The 23,348-nt window shown below is 35.6% G+C and overlaps 1 protein-coding gene across 1 annotated transcript in view; it reads left to right on the top strand.

The window, feature by feature from the left end:
* Nucleotides 1-22,333, top strand: part of LOC136035737 (endothelial lipase-like) — a 72,035-nt gene extending 49,702 nt beyond the window's left edge. The window contains exons 4-6 of the mRNA XM_065717706.1: nucleotides 4,699-4,914; nucleotides 11,244-11,403; nucleotides 22,129-22,333. Of these exons, the coding sequence (XP_065573778.1) occupies nucleotides 4,699-4,914; nucleotides 11,244-11,403; nucleotides 22,129-22,186 (434 nt within the window). The 3' untranslated portion in view covers nucleotides 22,187-22,333. The remainder of the gene's footprint in view (nucleotides 1-4,698; nucleotides 4,915-11,243; nucleotides 11,404-22,128) is intronic.
* The last annotated feature ends 1,015 nt before the right edge of the window (nucleotides 22,334-23,348 follow it).

Below are 23,348 nucleotides of genomic sequence, written 5' to 3'. Positions count from 1 at the left end.
GTCAGCAGGAATACGGACGAATTTGAATACGGATGTGTGTTTATTTATCATTTTGTCGTGTAATTTTGTCCAGCTTTGTCCTCTACTAACTTTGTGTCTTTAGGTAAATGAATGTTCAGGTCCCTTTAAACTAGACATCTAAAAATTTCAAGCTCATTTTATTCGCAATAGGTCCCAGCGACCGTGGAAATTTGGTGTAAATCTCAAGTTTTTGAAATAACATGTTTTTTTTTTACTTTTTAGGGCACCAATTGTGAAAACTGGCCATTTTCAGTTATGTGCTTTCAGTTGTTTTTCAGTGTTCACAATGAACACTTTGACCCCGAATTTAGCGAAATAGTTTCAATTTTGTCGGAACAAAATTCATTGCCCGTTTTTAGGCCAAATTACGGGGGACCTGTATTTTTTTTTTGGCAGATTAAGATCTTTTTGCTCTAAGGACTTGCTGATGTAAGTTTCAAGCTGATCAAACCATAAAACTGGTCTACTGCTGGGCCTCTATTATGCTCCTCTCAAATGAATTTGAGATCCATTGGCCTTGGGAATGATCAATAAAACTTTTAAGCTGATTGGAAAATATTGCTTTTTGCCCAGTTTGCTCTCCCAATTTTCGGGGACTTGTGTCCCAAACCTAAAAATTCGCTTTCATATTAAAATCCAATTACTAACAGATTCAATTTTTAAGCCGTATGGATTAAACATTTTTAGGCACACTTTTGGGTCCTATTTCTGGAGGAAATAGTTTTTTTTTTATTTCTTCTTGCTTTTATGTGTACACTTATCATGAAAAACTTTGGGATGTACGGCTGAAGATGATTAGTAAGATATTTGGGGGGGTGGAACAATTTTTGGAGGGCCTTTGCCAATAAGTAATTTTTTGGCCTAGTGGCTAGCGGCTGTGTTACAAGCTTCTCAGAAAAAAAAATTCTAGCCCTTTTTGGGACCAATTTTATGGCGGACCATTATTATATCATTAATTTTTTTTTAATTTGGGTTCCGTTGGCCAAAGAATTATATCCAAGTTTCAAGCGAATCGACAAAACGATCGTTGATCTATTTTTGGGTTGCATCTCTGGACTCCTGCCCCAACCAACATATAGACCAATTTTACGGTGGACCATTATTTTTTCATTAGATTTTTTGAATTTGGGCACCGTTGGCCAAAGAATTATATCCAAGTTTCAAGCGAATCGATAAAATGATCCTTGGTCTAATTTTGGGTTGCATCTCTGGACTCCTGCCCCAACCAACATATTTGTATGTTATTTATGGTCTTTTTAGTTGCTTGATTGTAGTTATTATGGTGCCCTTCAGGAACGGAAACTGGATTTGGAGAACTTATGGCACCATGTTTTGCATTGTGGTGGAATTTCTAGATTTCATGCACGAATCCCTCTGGCTCAAAAGCTTATGGGTTCGGTTTCCTAGCTGTTTCGAATAAAACACTTTTGACCATTTTTTAAGTCCTATTTTTAAAGGAGCCTATATTTTTTTTTTGTAATTATTCTTGTACATTGGGACCCTTTAGTCTAAGAATTTAAGTTTATAAGTTTCTAGCCAATTGTAGAAAACTGACTTGGCCCTTTATCTGTCCTCATACTAAATCTTGTTTTTACAATATGTTCTCCTTGGCCCAGGGATTTATGACTGTCAGTCTGAAACTCATCAAGGAAACTTTTTGGCTTATTTCCAAGCCCCTTAAAACTCTCCCCCCCCCACCCAAAAAATATGGTCGAATTACCCCAGGGAATGATAGCTGAAAGTTTCATGCCAATTGGAGAGCCAACATCAAACATGCAACACTTTCCCTAGTCATAAAAGGTTTTTACGAACGATGAGAAGCTTCAATAAATTAGAGCCTTGAGCCTTGGGATGCATGGCCGATGTCGTCCCTGGAGGTATATTTATCAGATTTTTCAGCAATTCTGATAAAATGACGAGTCTTAAAATAGTGATCCGATGCAACGGGGACTAGGAGGTTCTCGGGGCAGAAAAGGGTTACGAGGGCTGGGGGAAAAGGCTAGTTACCTTCAAAATAAATATTTCAAGTTTAACCTATACTTAGGAGGTATTTTATGTACAGTTGTAGCCTTGAAAAAGGAAAAACAAAACATTCACGGAAAAACTGTTGGTGTTTACTTTAATGCAATACATTTTCATCTGATGAATGATGAGAGTTCAGAATTTCTTCTCTTTTAGATGTTTAATTGGTAGTGAGATATTAGTGTCGGCCGTATAAATTAGTGCCCTCGTCCTTGGCACTGCTTGGTTTGTGTCATCCCTGGAGGTTTATTTTTTAGACCTTACGACCATTCTGAAAAAAAATAACTATCTAAGTTCGATGGCTAAAAGGGTTCTCAAGGGCAAAAAAGAGTTTCAGGGGTGAGAACAAGAAGCTGGTAACCCTCAAAATAAAGATTACCAGTTTAATCCACACCCAGAAGGTAATATATGCAGAGTAGTAGCCTGTGAAAATCAAGCATCAAAGCACTCAAAGGAAAAGAATGCTGTTATTTACTGTAATTAATTTTAAAAGCTTTTTCCACAAAATAAGTTTTTCAAAGAAAATAAAGGTCTCCAATAAACAAAAAAAGCAGAAATAAAGCAAAATAATCTTCAAAGCGTAAAACTACGACAAATCACCGTCAATAAATAAACGAAACCCAAATCGAGAAGAAATAAAAATAAATAAACAAGTCGAAATCAAAACGAGCAAAAATCAACATGAATGGGCTAAGAACCCCCATGCCTTCTTAAAACTAGAAAATAATTTGCACTTTACTGAAAAAAATGAATGTGGATTGACAGTCTAATATAAACATACTGATATTTATTCATTAAAGTCTTAATAGTTTTTGATTTGCTAAAGTTATAAAACTGAAAAAAATTTAAAATGTATTTTGTTTTCAGTAAAATGGGAGCTGGTAAACACAAAGTACTTTTAACTCTTAAAAAGGGCACTAGAACTTCCGATTTCTGATCAAATGAGCCCCATCCGAAGTTGATATGACTACACACTCCATAAAAACTGTATATGCCCATGGGCATTGTTAGACATTATAGACATTGTTAGATTTTTTGGACTATTTTGAATAAATGGCTATCTCACAATTTTGATCATATTGGTTTGGGGAAAAGGGTATCTGGGAGGGGGTCTGAAAACCCTCAAAATCACTTTTGACTCTTGAAAGGGAAATAGAAAATTCCATTTCCAATGAAATGAGCCACCTGTAAAGTTCATATGACTGCCCCCTCCATGTTCCCCTGGATCATAGCTTACAATCCTTGTCCCCAGGCTCTGGGTTTTTTCGTCAATCCCGAAGGACTTGTTAAATGATCTATGAACAATTTTTAACAAAACGACCATCTCAAGACATCTATCAGATGCATGAGGGTAAAAGAAGCTATGGGGGGCTAGTTGCACTCCAATCACTTTTGACTCTTAGAAAAGGCGCTACAACTTCTAATTTCCAATTGTATGAGCCGCCTCTGAGGTTTATACGACCACAAGTCCAATAAAATCCTCATATGTTAAAAAGAGGCAACTAGAATAACTTAGAGCCCTGGCCCTGAGAACTGTGGGGTGTTATTATCCCTAAAGAAATAACTATCGAGTCTATTAGCTACATTCTGTCTACTAGATGGCTATCTCTTCATTCTGATCGGATGTGTTTGGAAAATAATGGGCTTGTTGTGGCTTATTGCCCTCCAATCGCTTTTGACTTTTGAACAAGGGACTAGAACTTTCAATTTCCAATCTACTGAGCCTTCTCTAAAGTTTATACGACTACCACGAAAAACCTTAGGTGCCCCTGGAGCATAACTTAAAACCCTTGCCCCAGGCTCTGGGTGTTGAGTCAACCCCAAAGGCTATGGTATATGATCTTTTGAAAATTTTTTTAACAAAGTTTTAATTAGATGCATTTGAGGAAAAGAGGATGTGAGGAGGGTTTGACTCTTTAAATGGGCACTAGAATCTTTTATTTCTAATTAAATAAGCCTCTTCCGAAGTTAATAGGACCAGTCCTTCCGTAAAAACCTTCTTTGTTAATAATGGGCGATTAGTAAAAACTTTAGTTCTTGTCCTGAGTGCTGTTTGCCCTCCAGTCACTTTTGACTCTTAAAAAGGGCATTAGGACTTTCACAATCCAAAGAGCTCCTTTTGAAGTTTCTACGACAACTCCTTCTACACAAAGTGCCTTAATCAGAAAAATATATGTATATATATATATATATATATATATATATATATATATATATATATATATATATATATATATATATATATATATATATATATATATATATATATATATATATATATATATATATATATATATGTATATATATATATATATATATATATATATAAATAATACGTGCTCACTTCGTTCTTACTTAGGCAGCGCTAATGCGCTGCCAATGATACCGATTATCTCACAAGTAATCAAAACAATGTATAATGATGTTTAATCGGTTCAGATCTCACTGCCGATTAAACTTCTTTCAGATGTTTAATAGGCAGTGAGATATCAATATCAGCTTTGAAAAGGCTGTTTCTGGGATTAATTTTAAGAAATCTTTCTTTTAAATATAAAGAGCTATTAGCCCTTCAAGTGATTTGACACTAAAATCTTAGAAATTAAGTAGTAGTGTTGCTATGCATTATCTCTTAACATAACTTCTTTTTATTTGAAGCTTTGGATCCAGCAGTCCTTTTAGTATCATTTAAACCAGAAGAAAAAAGACTGACCTCAGACGACGCTGCATTCATTGACGTCATTCATTCTAATGGAATGTATTCCAGGTATTACCCGTCCCTTGGAATGTATGCTTCAGTTGGACATGCTGATTTTTACCCCAACGGGGGTGCAATCCAACCAGGATGCAAGAAGCAGTATCCGATTTTGCCAAGCAAGTATTTAATAATGTTGTCGAGTAATAAACTTAATCAAAAGGCAAACATGCAAAATATATTTATTGAGAAAACATTAAAAAACATCTTTTAGAAATTTTTTTCTAGATTTTCTTGAAAAATTATTTTTCATTCTTCTCTCTGTTCGTTTTTAGTTAATTTAGTATAATTTATAATAGTTTAATTTAGTATAATTGGGATTTATTTAGTATTAAGTGTGTCTGTGAATTGAATTATATGTGAATAATTTTGAGCATAAATTAGTTGAGTTACTTAGTCTCCAAAATCCTGTGCCGAGAGATTATAATTCAAAAGAAGTTTAACATGCTTATATTGATTTGGTTTGGACAGGGAGCGGGAGCTGTTATAATCCTGGTTTACTTAACCTACATTATATGAATTGTGAAAAGGTTTTGATTCAACAAGATATAATATATGCACTTTTTCTACTGAAAGTATGTATGTATTTTCATAACAGCTAAATGGTAGGGAAATCAACAGCTAAGTTGTAGTTTTGTATCATTTAATCATATTCATAAGGTCTTATGATACTCTAATTTTGCATAATAGTATATAATTTGGTTTTTCCACGTGAAATGTTTCTCCTCAGTATCTTCCCAAATTAAGGAGCAAACAATTTCTAACACAATTTCTTTGATGAAGACAGTGACTGTTTTAGGGGGGACAGAGGGAGCACTTGCCCCGGGCACAAAATTTTTTACGGGAGCAGAATTTCAAATAAATAATCACAAAATTTTTTACGGGAGCAGAATTTCAAATAAATAATCACAAAATTTTTTACGGGAGCAGAATTTCAAATAAATAATCTAACAGCTATAGTATTTTTTTTTATTATTAGAATAAAGTAGTGGGCGCAGTTAGTAGTTGGCAAAATCTTCTGCGAAAGCTGTTTTTGTAGAATAAACAATTTGTTTCCAATATTCTGGCAGAAGCAGACGTCGTATTTCTAATACACTTTGATATTCTTTTCAGGTAATAAGGAAAATACAAGAAGTTTACATATTAAATGTTTAAAAACACGTTTATTCGATTTGTATGCTGGTTTTATCATGGACCCCTCCCTAGTGGTAACCTGGTAAAGGGCAAACCCTAGGTCATAACGAGTAAAAAGTTTAGAAACCCGTTGAGAAAAGAAATCAACTCGAGTGAGAAAAATTTGTTATTAATGCTTATTTAGGAATAGTAACTGTTATTTCGGTTCGTCTTATTTATAAAAACTTAGTTTTAAAGTACTTGAAAAAGCCTAAGGATTGTAATGAAAAGTACTAACCATTTGAATTTCAACAGTCGAAAACCCATAACTGGAGATCTTCAGCCCTCCTTTTTAAAAATCCACAATAATTATATTTTAGCCAATTTAGCATTATTGTGTCCTTTTTTTCTGCCTCTAATGGAGCTATGGAACATCATGGAGAGCTGTTTACGGACTCGTTTGAAAGCCAATGCTCATGTCTACGTGCTTCTTATGATCACGTCTTGGTAGCTTGAAAAGTTATTTTCGATTGAATTTAGAATAATAGCTTAACTTTCAAAACATTCACCTAATACTACTGAGACGTGATCCATTTTTGGCCGATTTTTATTGTAAACCCTCATAGAGAGGGAGTTTTCACCGTGAACTTTTTAGAGGAAACGACTCTTTAGAGGGAAATGATGAAATAGAAAAAGGCAAATATAATTAATAAGAAACAGATGTTATAGCTACCGACTAGTGCAAGACTGTTTGTATTGTCATTTGCCTCTTTTTAACGCCCAACCCCCTAGAGAAACAGAAATGAAAGCAATTTTACCGTAGCAATCAAAAGACAAGGTTAATGTAAGAAGAGGCATTAAAACTTCAAAAAAATAGAAATTATTCTGTGTTTGAGGGCGCTACCCATTCTTTATCCTCCTGCCGTTTACGTTAAACTCTTGTACTGATATGAGGGGGGAAAAGTGGACATGTATTGTTAGTTTAATTATACTGATGTCTTTTCTTTAAAGTCCTTACGATTTTTGACTTATTAAAGATGAAAAAACTACAAAATTTAATATGAAATATGTTCATTTTAGGTTTCATTTATAATTGATTGTGATTTGTGTTAGTTTTACGCTCGGAAGATTATTTGATTTTATTTCTGCTCATTTTTGAATTAATGGAGCTCTTACTTTTTTTTTTATAAAAACTCATTTTGTGGAAACTGTTTTCAAAATTAAATTCTGTTCGTTTTTTTATTGACACAGTCTTTTTCATGGAAAAAGAAAATAACATTTTACATCTTTTTTTTATAAGAATACATAGTTGGATTTGCTATTGGTATGCTGGAGAACATCCTAAAAATCCTAAAACTAATAGTTTTGTTTAGTTTAGTTTTATACCTCCTCAAGTTAACCTGGAAAAGAAAATTTAATGCGATTTCCAAAAAATTATGTCAATGGTCTTTGGCCACCTGGATACGTTTACATAATTTTGATTTAGATAAATTGTAAGAGCAGAAGTAGTGATAGTAGTAGCGCTAAAACAATCAAATTAATGCCCTCATTCGTTCGTGGGTTATTTCTGAGATGTCTTATTGACCACCACGATACACAAAGTGCCTTTGGATTTAGTTTTAGCGTAATATTTGATTTTAAAGCTTAATGGGTAAGTTACATAACTGTGGAGGGTTTTCATACCCAATATCCTTAGAAACATAGCTACTGGACCGTTCAACTATGATGAACAAAATGGCAGCCTAAGAATTTGGATTGGATGTGTTTGTAAAATTAATTACTTGGGAGTAGGGCTTTTTACCCCCAATCACTTTTGACTTTTAAAAAGGGCACTAGAAATTATAATTTCCAATCGAGTTAAATTTCAAGTTTTCAGTGATATTGCTACTTGTAATAAAGCAGCACTGTCTGTGATAATATCAGTATGCCCTTTTGATAACCTGCATGCATAGAGCTTTTTATTTAATTGAACTCTCGCTCAACAATCCCTAAAAGTTTCACCTTAATATTCTTAGCGTCATTAGTTACAGCAACTGTAGTTGTAGCATTGACAGTATGCACATAGTACTTTCTGCCTAGTTCAACAGTTTACCCTGAAAGATGTAACTTAATAATCGGAGCTGGTTGTAAGAAATTGTTTTGTCACACTTTTGACAATATACATGCCTGTAGTTTCGTTTTAATTTAGTACATTATCCGCCTAAATATTTCTTCAAAGCTTCAACTTAATACCCTTAGCTTGTTTAGTAGCAATATTAGTTGTACCAGTAGTAATAGTAGTAACAGTAGTAGCAGCAGAAGCAGAATTAATAGTAGTAGCCTTAGCTTTAGTAGCAGTAGTTTAAGTAATAGTAGTACTAGTTTTATCAGTAGAAGTAGTTGCATTAGGATTAAAATATCGTCTTTTGGTTAGTTCAATATACCCCACAACAAACCCAGTTAGTTTCAACCAAACTGTTCCTAAGATATTGCTGATGCACCCTTTTGACAACCTGCACACAGACAACATATTTTGATTCAGTTAACCTCTCCCCCTGTAAATTTCACCTTCATACCCTTAGGCAGAGTTGCATTAGTCGTGTTAGTATTAGTGGTACAAGTATTAGTATTAGTAGTACTAGTGGTAGTATTGATAGTAACAGCAGTAGTAATAGTAGCTGCAATAGCATTAACATGTTGCCTTTTGATCGGTTGAACCTATCAAGTTTTGGAAGTTTCACCTTAATACAATTACCCTTTGCTATGACATTCCCAATAGGTCCTTTTGATAACCTTTATATTTATGTACTTCTATAAATTTTCATCTTAATGTTCTTAGCCCAACAAGTAGTTGCAATAGTAGTAATAGTAGTAGTAGTAGTAGTAGTAGTAGCAGTATTAAATGTTGCAGTAGTGGTAGTATTAGTAGTAGCGTGCACATATTACCTTTTAGTCAATTGATCTTCCCCTTTAAGAATTCTCTAAGATTTCCTACTTAATGCCCAAATCTATTCTGGAGTTACGCCTTTTTGACAGTCTGCATGCACATAGTGTCTTTTGATTTACTTTAAATTCCCCTCAATATTCTCTCAAATTTCGACCTTCATAGACTTAGCCTGAATAGTATCATAAAAGTAATAGTGGTAGTGGGAGAAGTAGTAGCAGTAGTAGTGTTGTATTAGTAGTAGTAGTAGTAGTAGTAACAGTAGTAGCGGCAGTATCAATACTAATAGTAGCATGTACATTTTGCTTTCTGGTCAGTTAGACATCTCCCTCATGATACCCCCGAAGTTTCACCTTGGTACGCTAAGCCGTTCTAACCCGCTTCTGACGCCCGTTTCATCTTAATAATCTTAAATGTACAAGTACTTAAAATTAAAGTAGTAATTAGACAATTTTAGTAATAGTGGTAGTAGTAGTAGCAGCAGTGGTAATAGCACTAAAAATAGCGGTGTTACGTGGAAATTGTATTAGTACAGGCAAACACATGTTACCTTTTGGTCGATTGACCTTCCCCTTTAAGTATTCTCTGAAAGCTCCAACTTGTTACCCAAATCTATTCTTGAAATACGCCGTTTTAACAATCTTCATGTACATAGTTTGTTCTTAATTTATTTCAAGTTCCACATCAATATTCTGTAAAAATTTTCACCTTTAAATGCTTAGCCTTAATAGTGCTAGTATAATAGTAGTAGTGGCAGTAGTATTAAAAGTAGTAGCAGCAGTGTTAATAGCAGTAGTAGCAGGTACATGTTTCCTTTTGGTCAATTGAACATCCCACTCATGATGCCCCGGAAGTTTCATCTTGATGCGACAAGCTGTTCCAAAAACATGCCTGTATCAGCATCAGTAATCTCTTTGTCTGTATATGCCTGTATCAGTAATCTCTTCGTGAATAGAATGCTTTAGTTTAGCTTTCCCCTCAGCGTTTTCTCAGATGTTCAATATCCTCAGTTTTGATAGTACTCGCTACGAAAGCAGTGATTTTAGATGTAGTAACGGTATTAGTAGTAGTAGTGGTTGTGGTGGTGCTAGGAGCATGCAAGTATTACCTTTTTGGTCAATTTATCATATCCCTTATGATTTCCTGAAAGTTCTAGATTAGTATACTCAGTCATTCCTGACTTACACCTTTTTCACAACCCGTATCACATTACGAGTTTTGATTTACTTCAACACTCCACTTATCATTCTCTGAAAGGCCCACCTGAATCCCATTCATCTTTTATGAAGGTAAAGGTTAAACATGCCCACTTTCCTCAGTAACATTTACTATATGTAGACAATAAACGAATTGCCTAACTTAAAGCCCTTGCCCTGATGGCTGTGGGGGGGATTGACGTCCTCAAAGGTATAATTGCTGGATCTTTCAATAATGCTGAATAAAATAACTGTCTCTAAAGTTTATTTTGATGGGTTTTGGGAAATGATGGGTGTGTGGGGAGGTTGGTATCTGGTTGCCCTCGAATCACTTGTCACTCTTGATGTGGGCACTAAAACTTCCAATTTCCGATGAAATTAGCCTCATTCGAAGTCGGTACGAACACCCATTTCATAAAAACCTCATATGCCCCGGGGCATAGCTTTCAACCCTTGTCCCTGGACTCTGGGGGTGTTGAAGCACTGAAGGCAATGTTTTAAGTTGTTTGGACTATTTTGAACCAAATTGCTATATCACCATTTAGATCAGATGGGTTTTGGAAAAAAAGGACGTAGGGGAGGAGATAGTTGCCCTCCATCACTTTGACTTTTATAAGGAAACTTAAACTTTCAGTTGCAAATCAAATGAGCCACCTCTATAGCTTGTATGACCATCTTTTGTGTAAAAACCTTATTTGCCCCAGGAGTGTAATTCAGACCCCTTGTCTTCTGGCTCCTGTGGGTAGTTTCATCCTCGTAGGTCTTGCTGTTTGATCTTTGGACCATTTGAACAAAATGGCAATCTAGGAATTCCTACAGAATGCTTTTAGGAATAAGAGAATGTGGAGAGGGGTGTTTGTTACTCATCGATCACTTTTGACTATTTAAAGAGCACTAGAACTTCTAGTTCCAAATTTAGCCCTCTCAGAAGTTTTTGCGACCACCTCTTCCGTTAAAACCTTATATGTTAATAATGAGCACCTAGTATATTTTATAGCTCTTTCCCTAAGATCTTTGGGGGTAATACGTATCCCCCAATGACATAATTACTAAAAAATTTAGGTACGGATTTTTTACGATTACTTTTAGCTGCCATTCATTCTTTACTAAGTAGTAACTATTGTTGTAACCTCAATTAAAGCACCATAACAGACTAAATAGGGCACTTTAAGGAGTGTTTTATTTTTCTAATTTTATTTTATTTTTATTTTTTTAGTTTATTGTCATCATCTCCGATCAGTAGAATTTTTTGCAGAGTCAGTCACATTGCAGTCAAGTAAATTTGAATCTGTATATTGCCCTGACTATCCAACTTTCAAGAGCGGAAAATGTGACAATAATAGGAAAGCATCGATGGGAATTCGTACTTTACCAGGGTAAGAATTAACAACTAAATGTTTTGTTTTTCGTTAATCGTACACCAAATTTTCCTTCGGACAGTTCTGTGACAAAATACTCTAAAGGGCTGTTAAATCTATAAGATGCCGCAGTATAAGTATTAGCACTTAAGTGTTCTATCATATTTCAAGCTCACTAGCAGGGAAAGTTATAAACTTAATCATACTCACCGAAACACGCTCGTGCGCTCACTAACAAATAAATACACACACATACAAACACTCACATAAGAAAATACACGAATGTCCCCAAATAATTTGACACCAAGTTGCTTCCTTTTAAAACCATTTTTAAATAGTTTAGGGTATCAAACTGTAATTAAAAAAGAATTTTTGTAGTTGGGCTATTCCAGATCCTGCAAATGCCCGGGTACCTTCAGCCAGCCTACGAGTGCCTTTTCTAAGAGTCTTCTCGAAGACGCAGATGCTATTGTAAACATTTTTTGCTTCGCGCACAGGTGGTTGTTACATCATACTGCAGCAGAAATTCATAATGGTTGAGAGGTAACTAAAAGTAGGTTAGTGGATACAGGTTTTTGAAAGCTGGTATAAGGTTTACGTTTTACGCTTCTAGCACAAGCGGTTGTTGTGTCTAGCAGGCGCTATTGTTTACTTATGGAAATTTAAATGCAGATGTGATAAGATTTTGCTAGACACGAGAAATTGTTCTTCAACATGTTTTTCTCTTTCAAAACGTTTTTCAAGACGTTTTAAGACATTTTCCAAGATTTTTTCTTCAAGAAAATTTTCTACAAGATACTTTTCTTCTAGATGTTTCCTCAAGATGTTTTTCTTCAAGATATTTTTCAAGACCTTTTTAAAGATATTTTTCTTCAAGACGTTTTTCAAGACATTCTTCTTGAAGACATTTTTCTTCAAGGTATCTTTCAAGACGTTTTAAGATGTATTACTTCAAGAATTTTTTTTTCAAGACGTTTGAAGACATCTGTCAAGACACTGGCCTATAATGGGAGACTCCCGGATCTAAAAATAAATAATCTTAGTACCCCCTCGAAAATTAAGGCTTCCGAGCACACAGATTTTTCCAACGCCAATATCACTCCAGTTCCAGTTCCAGTTGTCCCACCAACAGCTTCAGTTCCAGTAACGATCCCAATTCCTCCGGTTCCCTATCCACCGGATCCTATTCCATCTGTTCCGGTTCCAGTCCCATCACTTCCGATTCCACTATTTCCGATTCCGGTTCTGCAGATGGTACTTCCGGTTCCACCCCCAGTCCTAAATCCAGCTCCAGTTCGGCTTCTAGTTTCAGTTCCACCAGTCTTGGTTGCAGTTTCGGTTCTGCCGGTCCCAACTCGGATTCCGGTTCTGTCGCTTCTGGTCTCGGTTCCATTGCTTCTAATTCCGGTCCCAAAGCTCCTTTTTCGTTTCCAATTCCGATTCCGTCAGTCCCAGTTCCGATTGCAGTTCTGCCACTTCTGATTCCGGTTCTGCCAGTCCCTGTTCCCGTCCCATTTTTGCCAATTCCAGGACTTTCCTGACCCTAAGGAACTCTGACACATAGACACCTACGTAGAGAAACAAATAGACAGACAAAATGACACGCAGACACAGATACAGACAGACAAAAACACAGACAGACAAGAAGACATACGAATAGACCGACAAAAGGGCACATAGACAGACAGACAAAAGACACACAGACATATATGTTCCAACACAGAAACAGACAGACATAAACACAGACAGATAGACAGGCAAAAAGACACACAGACACACTTAAGATCCTCAGACAGACAAAAGAAAAGACATAAACACATATATACCTACAAACACACATACACACACACATACACAAACACACACACAAACGTACAGACAGACAGACGGAGAGTAAAAAGACACAAAGAAACACAGACAGACAGGCAGGCAGGCAAAAAGACACACAGACAAACACAGAGACTCATAGACAAAAACAAACAGACACAGAGACAGACAGACAAAAAACACAGAAACACAGACAAAAAGCTACACAGACACAGATACAGGCAAACAAAAAGAAACACAGACAGACAGACAAAAAAGACGCACAGAAAAGACAGGCAAACAGAAATACATACGTAGAGATACACACACACACAAACACACGTACAGACACACAGACACAGATACAAACAGACTGACAGGAACCCAGTCACAAATAGAGATACACAGACACATATACAGACACTTAGGCAGACATATATAAAAAAACACACACAAGCACATACACGCAAACATAGAGACACACAGATAGAGAGACAGATAAAAAGACCCACAGACACAATGAGTCACACTAACTGAACCCAAACGAACCTAAATTTAAAGTCATTAATCCAAGGTAACCTAGCTTGAAGCTAGATTTATATGGGATCGTGTGTTTGTGTATATGTATGTGTCTGTGTTTTTCTTCTTGTATCACCTGTCACTCTGTGTCTTTTGTCTGTCTGTCTGTAAGTGTGTTTCAACATTTTTGTCTGTGTGTCGTTTTGCCTCTCTGTCTGTGTGTCTATTTGTCTTTTCATCTGTATGTCTGTGTGTCAGTGCCTGTACGTTTGTGCCTTTGTATCTATGTATGGATGTTTGTGTGTCTATGTGTCTGTTCGTGTGTCTGAACATTTAACTTGCCTGGGGTGGTGTTGTACGGTTTAAATTAGGATGCAAACTCTGGGGTTGAACCTGTGCTACTTTTCGGTTCTTCAACTCTTCCGCATATAACGCACATAAGAAATGAATAGAGGACTATAATTTTCCAGCCCAGCAGGCACTCCCTCAAGTGTAATAGGACTCGGATGGTTTTCGGTTCAGTGAAAATTCTCACCGAAAATACTATGTTGATTGAGCTAACTTAGTTAAATTTTGTGCTAACTTATCACATCTATCGAAATAGTTAAATTGTTCGGAAAACTTTGGTTTCATTGTGTTGCTCTATACTTAGGAATAATGTCTTGGTGTTGTAAATTTTTTGTTCATGGAAATTAATGTAGCATCCCCAAAAAGATCGTCAATGTTTACTGCCGACTCAAGACCTCCAGATGACATCTGAAAAACAAAATAATAATTTTTTTTTTAGTTTCTTTGAAAAAGAATTGACTAGCTCAAGAACCAAAATTGTTTCTTTAAAATGATTTAAGTAACTTAAAATAAGAGTGAATTCTTTGTCTAAAAAGATCCAAATATTCTGAAAACAGGAATAAAATTCATCACCTTAATACAGTTATAGAAAAGATTAGTCAAAATAGGAATACGTCATAGCTAAATGGGGAAAATGCATAGGAAATGTAATGGTTACATAATTATACTGCAATATAGTAGTGAAGCGATTATTGTTAAGAATGCAAGTTCAACGATAGACAATTTGAAAAAAAAATGGAAAAATACCCATATAAGGAAAATCTTCAGTGGCCAACTAATTGCCTAAATGTCATAGTTAAATTGGGCCATATTGTTGTTAAATAATTATTAAATGATGGCCATGAATGTTGACAGTAACACTTGAACTTCTCAGGCGTTTAGCTTGACCTTGGTAAGAGATGTTGTACAAGAGAGAGAGAGAAAAAATTTATTTATTTTTGATTAGGGTTTATTTGTCATGGAGTGTCAGGGGTTGTCCAAGGCCAATGGAGTGACAGTAGTGGTGCAGGGGCCATTGAGGGTCATAGGTCATGGGAGTCAAGGGCAAGCCATGATTAATTGGGGGGCTATGATTGGTTCAGGGACCATTGAGGGCTAGGAATGAGGCTTAATTGCCATAGTGGCAATGGTAAGTCAAGTTGTATTGTGATATTATTCCAGTGCTCTTCTGTGAAAAACGCTTATCTGTCCCCACGCGAAAGACCATGCCTGCTCAATGGGTGGCAACATTAATACAACATTAATAAAAACATGGCAACATTAATAAAAACAAACAGTAAGTGATGCCACTGCGGAGAAGGGAGAGCCAGGTTACATCATGCGTTTTTTTTTATTGATCCTACGTCAAAGATGCTTTTGAATGCACCTGTGAAAGACCTGGTCTTCTTAAGGCAACCAGAGTTCCAGCACAAATACATTAATAAAAATAAACGCCATCGTAGCCCAGGGAGGAGCAGGTTGTATAATAAGATTTTTTTTTTACTACTCCTATATTAAAAACGCTTATCAATGCACCTGTGGAAGACCTGGCCTTCTTAGAAGTGTACTGTTTCAACGAATATGCATTAATAAAACATAAATCATTGTGGCCAGGCAGGACCAGGCTATATCATATAATAATTTTATTATTTCTATGTTAAAAACACTTATCGATGCAACTGTAAAAGACGAGGCCTTCTTAGGCGGAGAGGGAGGAGCGTTCTAAAACATATATATTAATGAAAAAGCATAAATTTTAACCTCTGATCTACAGCTGCCAAGTCTCTTGAATTTCCATTTCAGTAAGAATATTATTTATATCTAATAACTTCAAAATTCTAATGTGTTGTCTATTTTTTAACATATCTATTCTAAATGGTCTTGCAAATAAATGAGTGTTACATATGGGCACTTGAATCTGCTAAAAAGCATTATGACTTTGAAGATTAGCATGAAACCTATCAGGTCAATATTAGCATCTTGTGACCTTGCTATTGTGAAACGACCGCGTCTCGTAGAATCTACTGTCTTGCCAGTTATTGCATGACGAGATCGCTATAGTTACTTTAGTACAATATCTACAGACTCTTTAGCAGACCAAAGGGGTTTCGGTATCAATTTCGAGCCAAAAGTGCCTTACAAAAGAAGCGCCTTGGGAATCTAATGTTACGTTATTAAAAAATTCCAGTTAATGCGTGTTTTATCGTATTTTCTCATAATCCTCTTGCAAAATTTAAAATTGCAGTTAAAAGTCTATACTAGAAATTTTTTCTATGGAATTGTACGGGAGGGGGGATGTATGATTATAATAATGGATAGAGCTTCTATAAAGACTATACAAAAAACCTAATAGTAAATGAAATAGAGGCTCTAAGTGACAGGACAGTAGAATCCGATTTGCTTATATGCGTCTCGTCATGGAAATTGGGTCAAAAGTGACGGGGCCGTCATGTTAACGTATATAATACTACTTACTACTAACAATTAACTGCAGTACCAACCCACCTGAGCCCAGTACACCTGCGCACGCTCCTCTTCCATCCCAATCCATGCAACGCTACTCTAGATACCCCTAACCACGGAATTACATCTTTATTTACATTCGTCCTTATGGCCTCTTCCGACATCCTTCAGGGACGACCTACTTTTTGCCTAGTGTAGATAGATGACCAAAAAGAACATTTGTCGGCAATCTACTATTTATCATCCTTAAAAGGAGACGTAGTCATATCAACCTTTATCTCATTAAAGCCCTAAATGTAGGATAGAACCTTATTTTCATACAACTTGTTTTCTTATGTACGATCAGTGGAACGGGTACCTGAGCTATCCAAAGACAATTTCTCGGGAAAACATTGAACAAATATCGCTTTGTATTCTGGAGTGGCCACTCTTTAGAACCATACTTGACTATTGTCATCCCCGCAGCTTCGGATATACTATTCGTGGCTCAAAGACTAATCTTCCGATTCTTCCAAATTCTTTTCAACTGTGTTAAAACGCCTTGGGCCTTGGCTATTTTACTTTTTAAATTTTCACTGTGTCAACCGTTTTTACTGATAGCATTACTCAGGAGGATGATGCTATCATCTTGATCAATCTTCTCTTTGCCCAATCATCCCTCTTATCTTTTATCTTAATCTGTATTTATTTCCAGTCCAAGCGACTCAGTATTCTTGACATAAATGTTTGAAACTATTCATACGCCCTGAAATTTTTAGACTTCCAAAAATTCGTTTATTTTGCTAACAGTTTCATCCAGGACTTTAATCATCTGCATAATCGAAGTCTGGGAAAGTTACCTTCCAATTTAATCGATTTGATTCCGTACTCTCCCGTAGCCATTGCTGTGTTCCTTGGGTTGAAATCTACCAAAATTTAAGACTTACAAATGGATATCCAGTGTTTTGTTGGTGTGGAGAACGACATTTCCCATTTTCATTTCTTTAATTTATTTTTGTTTTGACAGGCCGATCTTGTTTATTAAATTATCTAAATAAAAGGAGATACAATACGACCTTGTTTTGCTCCTGATTCAACACCAAACCAGTTACAAAATAACGTAAATAATGTTATTTTCTGGTAATCAGCTACCAACCTCACTTCTTGTCTTAACACAAACGATGCTGTTATCATGAATAGCTCTATACCTACTATACAATAGGACTTTCACCTTCACCTATGCTCTTCTGTTGGCTGAATCCAATGCCTGTTTATAATCTACACAACTGAGGCCTAAAGGGGTCTGGTGAAGCAATCGTTTCTCAATTATTACTCTAAGAGTGAAAATTTAGCTGACTTATCCTCACTCGTTGCTAAAACCTCAGTCTTCTTCTCTAAGAAATCTATCCACTGTATATTTTAGTCTAAAATTCATAATCAAACCATATAATTTGCTACCTACGGAGACCAAGCTAATGTCTCTATAATTGCCATACTCCCTCTTATCACTTTTTCTATATACGGGTATCATTAACCTAACCTCACTAGATACTGCTCTTCTTCAAAAATCATATTTATAGTCTTCAGTAATTTACCTTTAACTTATATATTCCAAATAATCGTATTTTAAAAACTCTTTTATCGCACTTATAGCATCTGGGACTTAAGACTTGTTTAATCCTTTTAGTGCTGTCTCTAACTCCTCTTTGTAAAATAAACCTAGCTTCACTTCCAAATTGTTGAAAGAATTTCTGTTTTCTACAACATTTCCAACAACTTTATCAAGGTTTTACAGGTTCTCAAAACATTCTGCCCATCTCTCTTGAGCACTTATCTTCAGTGCCTCATTCGAAATCAGGCACTGCATCTACCTTCAACTTCTTACCATATCAATGCAATATTTTACTGTTAACTCGTCTGGCTACATCTTTATGCCTTTACAATTCTATTAACGACCTCCATTCAATATTTCCTTAATTCATACCTCACTGCCCTATCCACCTCGTTTAATTTCCTCTGATGCTCATACCATCATTAAAAATTCCTTTCTCCTTTCTATCAAACTTAAAATTTTCTCAATAATATTCCAGGATGTGTCTCTAACTTTCACTCCTAAGTCACTTTGTACTCCTTTCGCAAACTATTGTCCTAAAATGAGATTCATAATGTAAAGTTTTAAATTCTTAAGCCTCATATTAAACCATTCCTCTCAAATGCTTGTCCTAGAATATACCGATGTAATTACTTCCCGCAATGTAGTTTTTCTTCCTGAATTTCAGCCTTAAAATAGTTTCATTTAATCCTAGTTGGTGATATTATGTATCACCATGTTAACTTTAGGCCTCCTATGACCAAATGCCCTATTGGTTATAACTACGTAAATTATCATACCAACAAAATTTTCATAGTTTATAAATGTTGCCAGTTTCCTTTTCTAGAATAAAATCACAAAGGCTATGATACCATCTAGCCCTATTTCTACCAAAATGGGCATTTAAATTCTAACAAAACCCTGTACATCTACCTGGGATCCTGTCTCTATTCCAGTAAATGACTGAAAATTGATTCAAGTCTCTGCTACCTCCGTCAGTCTACTGACGGAGGGACATTAATTTTATTGCTTAATTTTTTTGTTTAATTTGGCATCACTTCTGTATGTTTTTGAAGGCTAGTGCTAGTTTTCTATTATCCTACAAACATAGGGAAATATCACCAGTTGGTTTATTTTCACCAGCTTAATCAATATCTGTTAGAGAGGCTGTGAGGTAATAATTTTTGTTCGTTTTAATTTTGAACTTGTTTCTTTACTTCCCTTAGAAAACCGTCATATCTCAATTAATCTTTACTCATTTTTAATAAGAAATTGTTTAGAAGACACAAAACCATAACTGAAAAAAAAATTTCCGATACCAATACGCCCGGTACCACGTACAGTCCTTTCCCCAGGGACTATGGGGGTAATATCATCAGTAAGTATATTTATTGAACCTTTGAATTATGTTGAATAAAGTGGATATCGCGAAATTTTGGTCGGACGACTATGGGGGAGGTGTGTAGAGGGAGAGGGGTAATAGCCCTCCAATCTTTTTTGCCACTCGACAAGAGCACTAACAATTTCAATTTCCGTTCAAATGAGCCATCAATCATCAGCCCGGTACCGCGTACAGTCCTTTCCCCAGGGACTATTGGGGTCATATCATCAGTAAGCGTATTTACTGAACCTTTGAATTATGTTGAATAAAATGGCTATCACAAAATTTTGATCGGACGACTATAGGAGAAGGTTGTAGAGGGAGAGGGGCTAACAGCCCTCCAATCTTTTTGGCCACTCAACAAGAGCACTAAAAATTTCAATTTACGTTCGAATGAGCCATTTATCATCTCTCTATGAGAGCTAATAACCCGCCAGTCCTGTTAATGTTGTAGTATCTTTCTAGTGATCAGACAATTTAACAAACTTACTAAGGGGGCTGGGAGGAAGAGTATACAGGGGGGTTCTTGTAAAACTCCAGTTAAGGGTTTTGGACAAAAATTATTATAATGATACCGTTTCAAACCTCCAAGCTTTTCCACTTAAGAAGTGGCACCAAAAGTGCCATTTTTAGTGCTATATAGTGCTATATTAGTGCTATATACCACGTACGGATAGTAGAATTGATTAAAAGCACGTAGACAGGAGCAATAGCTTTCAAATGAACCAACAAACATCTCTAAAAAGGATGTTCTGGTTGCCCACTAGCCCCACCTTTTCCTCTTGAGAAGTGGCACCAAAATGCCAATTTTAGCACCATTTGGCACTTGCAGATTGTGGAGTTTATAGGAAGAACGTAAACATTAGCAATAGCTTTTATATGAGCTATTAAACATCTGTCTTAGATGTTCTGGTAGCCTGTTAGCCCAACCCCTTGAAAAATTGCGCAAAATGTGTCATTTTTAGTGCTTCTTGGCACTTGCAAATGGTGAAATTTATAAAAAGTACGCGAATATGAGAAATAGCTTTTAAAAAAGTCATTAAACATTGCTCTATGATGTTCTGGTAACCCACTAGTCCTGAAAAAAAAAGGCGACACGTCAGTGCTTCCAATGCAAAAAGTGATTTTCCTTGTTTTTCAAATTGGGGATTGTAATTCCCCAGTTCATGGTTTTCAACCATTCTGATTCCAATGGTGCCCTTTCCATTTCGATCTGACGCTGTTTTTGAAGAATTTCAGGCTTTTTAGAAATTACCATAGATTTCTCTTTGCAATAGACTTATACCTTTAAGATAAACCGGAATGATAATTACCATTCTTGAATCAGTGTCAGATAGCAATAAATTTTTTATCACTAGGCAGTTTTTTTTTCAAACACATTTTTAACTTTTGGTTACTGTGGGTTGTGGGTCGATGTTTACATTTTTTCAGTTACTGCTGAAACCATCGTATTATTGACATCTTTTCACCTTAAGCGTGGCTTAATAGCTTCCTTAATCATCTTGAGTACTACTCCCTGCCTATACGCCCCATCCTCCCTGCCTGAATAAATAAATTCTTTATTACCTAATTTTGTGTTTTCTAGCACTCAGAGAAGAGTTTCTAAGGCTACTATCAAATTCAATTCAAAGTATCCAAATTCGTCCGGCAAGATGCTAGTATGATGGGTTTTTTTGTGTTTTAACGTTCAAAGTCACGGTTTTTATATTATTTAAATTCTTGAAATTTTTATGGTCTCATAAAAGCATTGCATCAAACATGTGCAAATTAGTCACGAATCCTTCTTCACAAATTCTATTCGAAGCATTTAAGCTGGCTTAGAACCCGACAGCAAGAAGTCCCTAGGACCTCTAGTTGAATGAAGGTTTCGGACAATACTTGGCCCATTTTTGGCTTATCAAAGGCCTTCAAATTTACTTTTTTAAAACGAAACGGACAATTTGTCTTATATTTACCTGAGTATTTGCATTATGAACTCCCACTGCTTGGCTTTTAAATGGATCATATCTAATCAAGGATAGTCTTCTGCTTAATATGGTGGTACCGAGAAGTAGCAAAATCTTGCATATAAGTACTTGGACTTTCGATGGTCAGTTCAGCCTCTTTTAAAATATGCAATTTTAATTATATACTACTTCCTTAAAAGCATTATGCTGTGAAAACAACCATAGTGAAGACCTCTACTACAATCACATCCCAGCGATGGTGTGTGAAGCTTCTGTTCCAGAAAGAATATAGATGGCATTTAAAGCATGTGGCTTAAAGGGTTATACACCATGCTAATCTGTATTTTATCTACCCTTTGAAAATATAATTCATTATGGAGCGTAAATTTTAAAATAAGGAGAAATTAATTCTGCCAAATTATGTTATGTCTATCATAGGATCTCTCAAGACACAATCCTGGCCGTATCTCTTTCTTCTTTGATTGAATCAGCAAAAACGGGTATACAGTCTTTCCAGTATATGTGAACAAATGCTTTTTTTTTATTGCGTGCCTTCTAGCTTCCTATTTATTGTGTTTTTTTTCACTAATTATATCGCTATTTATTCTATAGCCAAAGCATTTGAATGTGAAATTTGTTAAAGTCTTATAAGGATGTAATAGATAATTTATTACAATTTAACTTATTCATTTAAACCAAGGTAACATATTGTAGTATTTATTTCATTTTAGGACAACTGGTACCTACTTCTTATATACAAGAGAGACTTATCCGTTCTCAAATGGCTGAGAGTACATGTCTATGACCTCATCATATTTTTTTATGATACTGCTTCGTCTCTATCATTTGTCTAGTCAATTGTTGGATTTCGCTCCGATGGTAAATTATATATTGTAAAGCATAAATTATTTGAAATTACATTATTATTTTTACACGCCTAAATATTGACAAATTTGTCTGTCCTTTAAAAGAATTAGGATTAGTTTTAGCAGAGGTATGGAGATCATAGTAGTCATAAAGGCTTACTTTTAAGTCTCTATTATTTTATGTTCTGTACATGTATCGTATAGATCTTTTGCGATTTTAGTTTTACAAGGTAGGAATTTACCGCTCGATTAAAAGCCTTTGTTAAAGCCTTTTTCCACATACTGCATTCTCCTGTGTATTCCCTACCAGTGAGATGTTGTGGTAATGATTTGTCCTTTGTGAGGTAATTCAGTTCCCTTGATTTTATTATAAATGATCATTTGATTAATGGTGCTCATATTTACCATTCTTTGGGGTAAGTTTATCCAGGTTTACCTAGCATCCCTTTCCCTACCAATGAGATGTTTTGGTAATGATTTGTCCTATCTGAGGTAATTCAGTCGCCTTGATTGTATTTTAAATGATCATTGGATAGATGGTGCTCATGTTTGCCATTTTTTGGGGTAAGTTTATCTCAGTGGTAATCTCCTGCATCGTTGGTGTATGACGGCATAATAGTAAAATATTATACTGGCATGTTAATAAATTGAAAGGGAGTAGCCGATCCGGACTAGTCCCAGTTAAAGATAGAAATGGGGCCACAATTAGTGATAAGGAAAAAGTTAAAGAAAGATGGGTGGAACATTTTGAGAATGTGCTAAATCGAGATACACTTGCAGGAAAAGATATAGATGAAAATGAAAAAGTTTGTGATACCTTGGATGTGAAGGAAGATTTGTTTAGCGAGGAAGAATTAGCGACAGTACTAAAAGGATTAAAAAATAACAAGGCTCCAGGTGCTGATAGTATGATTAATGAGTTTCTTAAATATGGTGGCTCTGAGGTTAGGAATAAGCTAATGAAGATTATGAACATGTTTTTTGAAAAAGGGGAAGTACCCAATGATTTTAGGAAAACCTTAATTAAACCACTGTATAAGAAAGGTTACAAGAGTGAGTGTCGTAATTATCGAGGCATTACTCTG

This window comes from Artemia franciscana, chromosome 14, assembly GCF_032884065.1.
Source record: "Artemia franciscana chromosome 14, ASM3288406v1, whole genome shotgun sequence".
Classification (NCBI taxonomy): domain Eukaryota; kingdom Metazoa; phylum Arthropoda; class Branchiopoda; order Anostraca; family Artemiidae; genus Artemia; species Artemia franciscana.
This window is presented reverse-complemented; position numbering and strand designations above follow the sequence as displayed.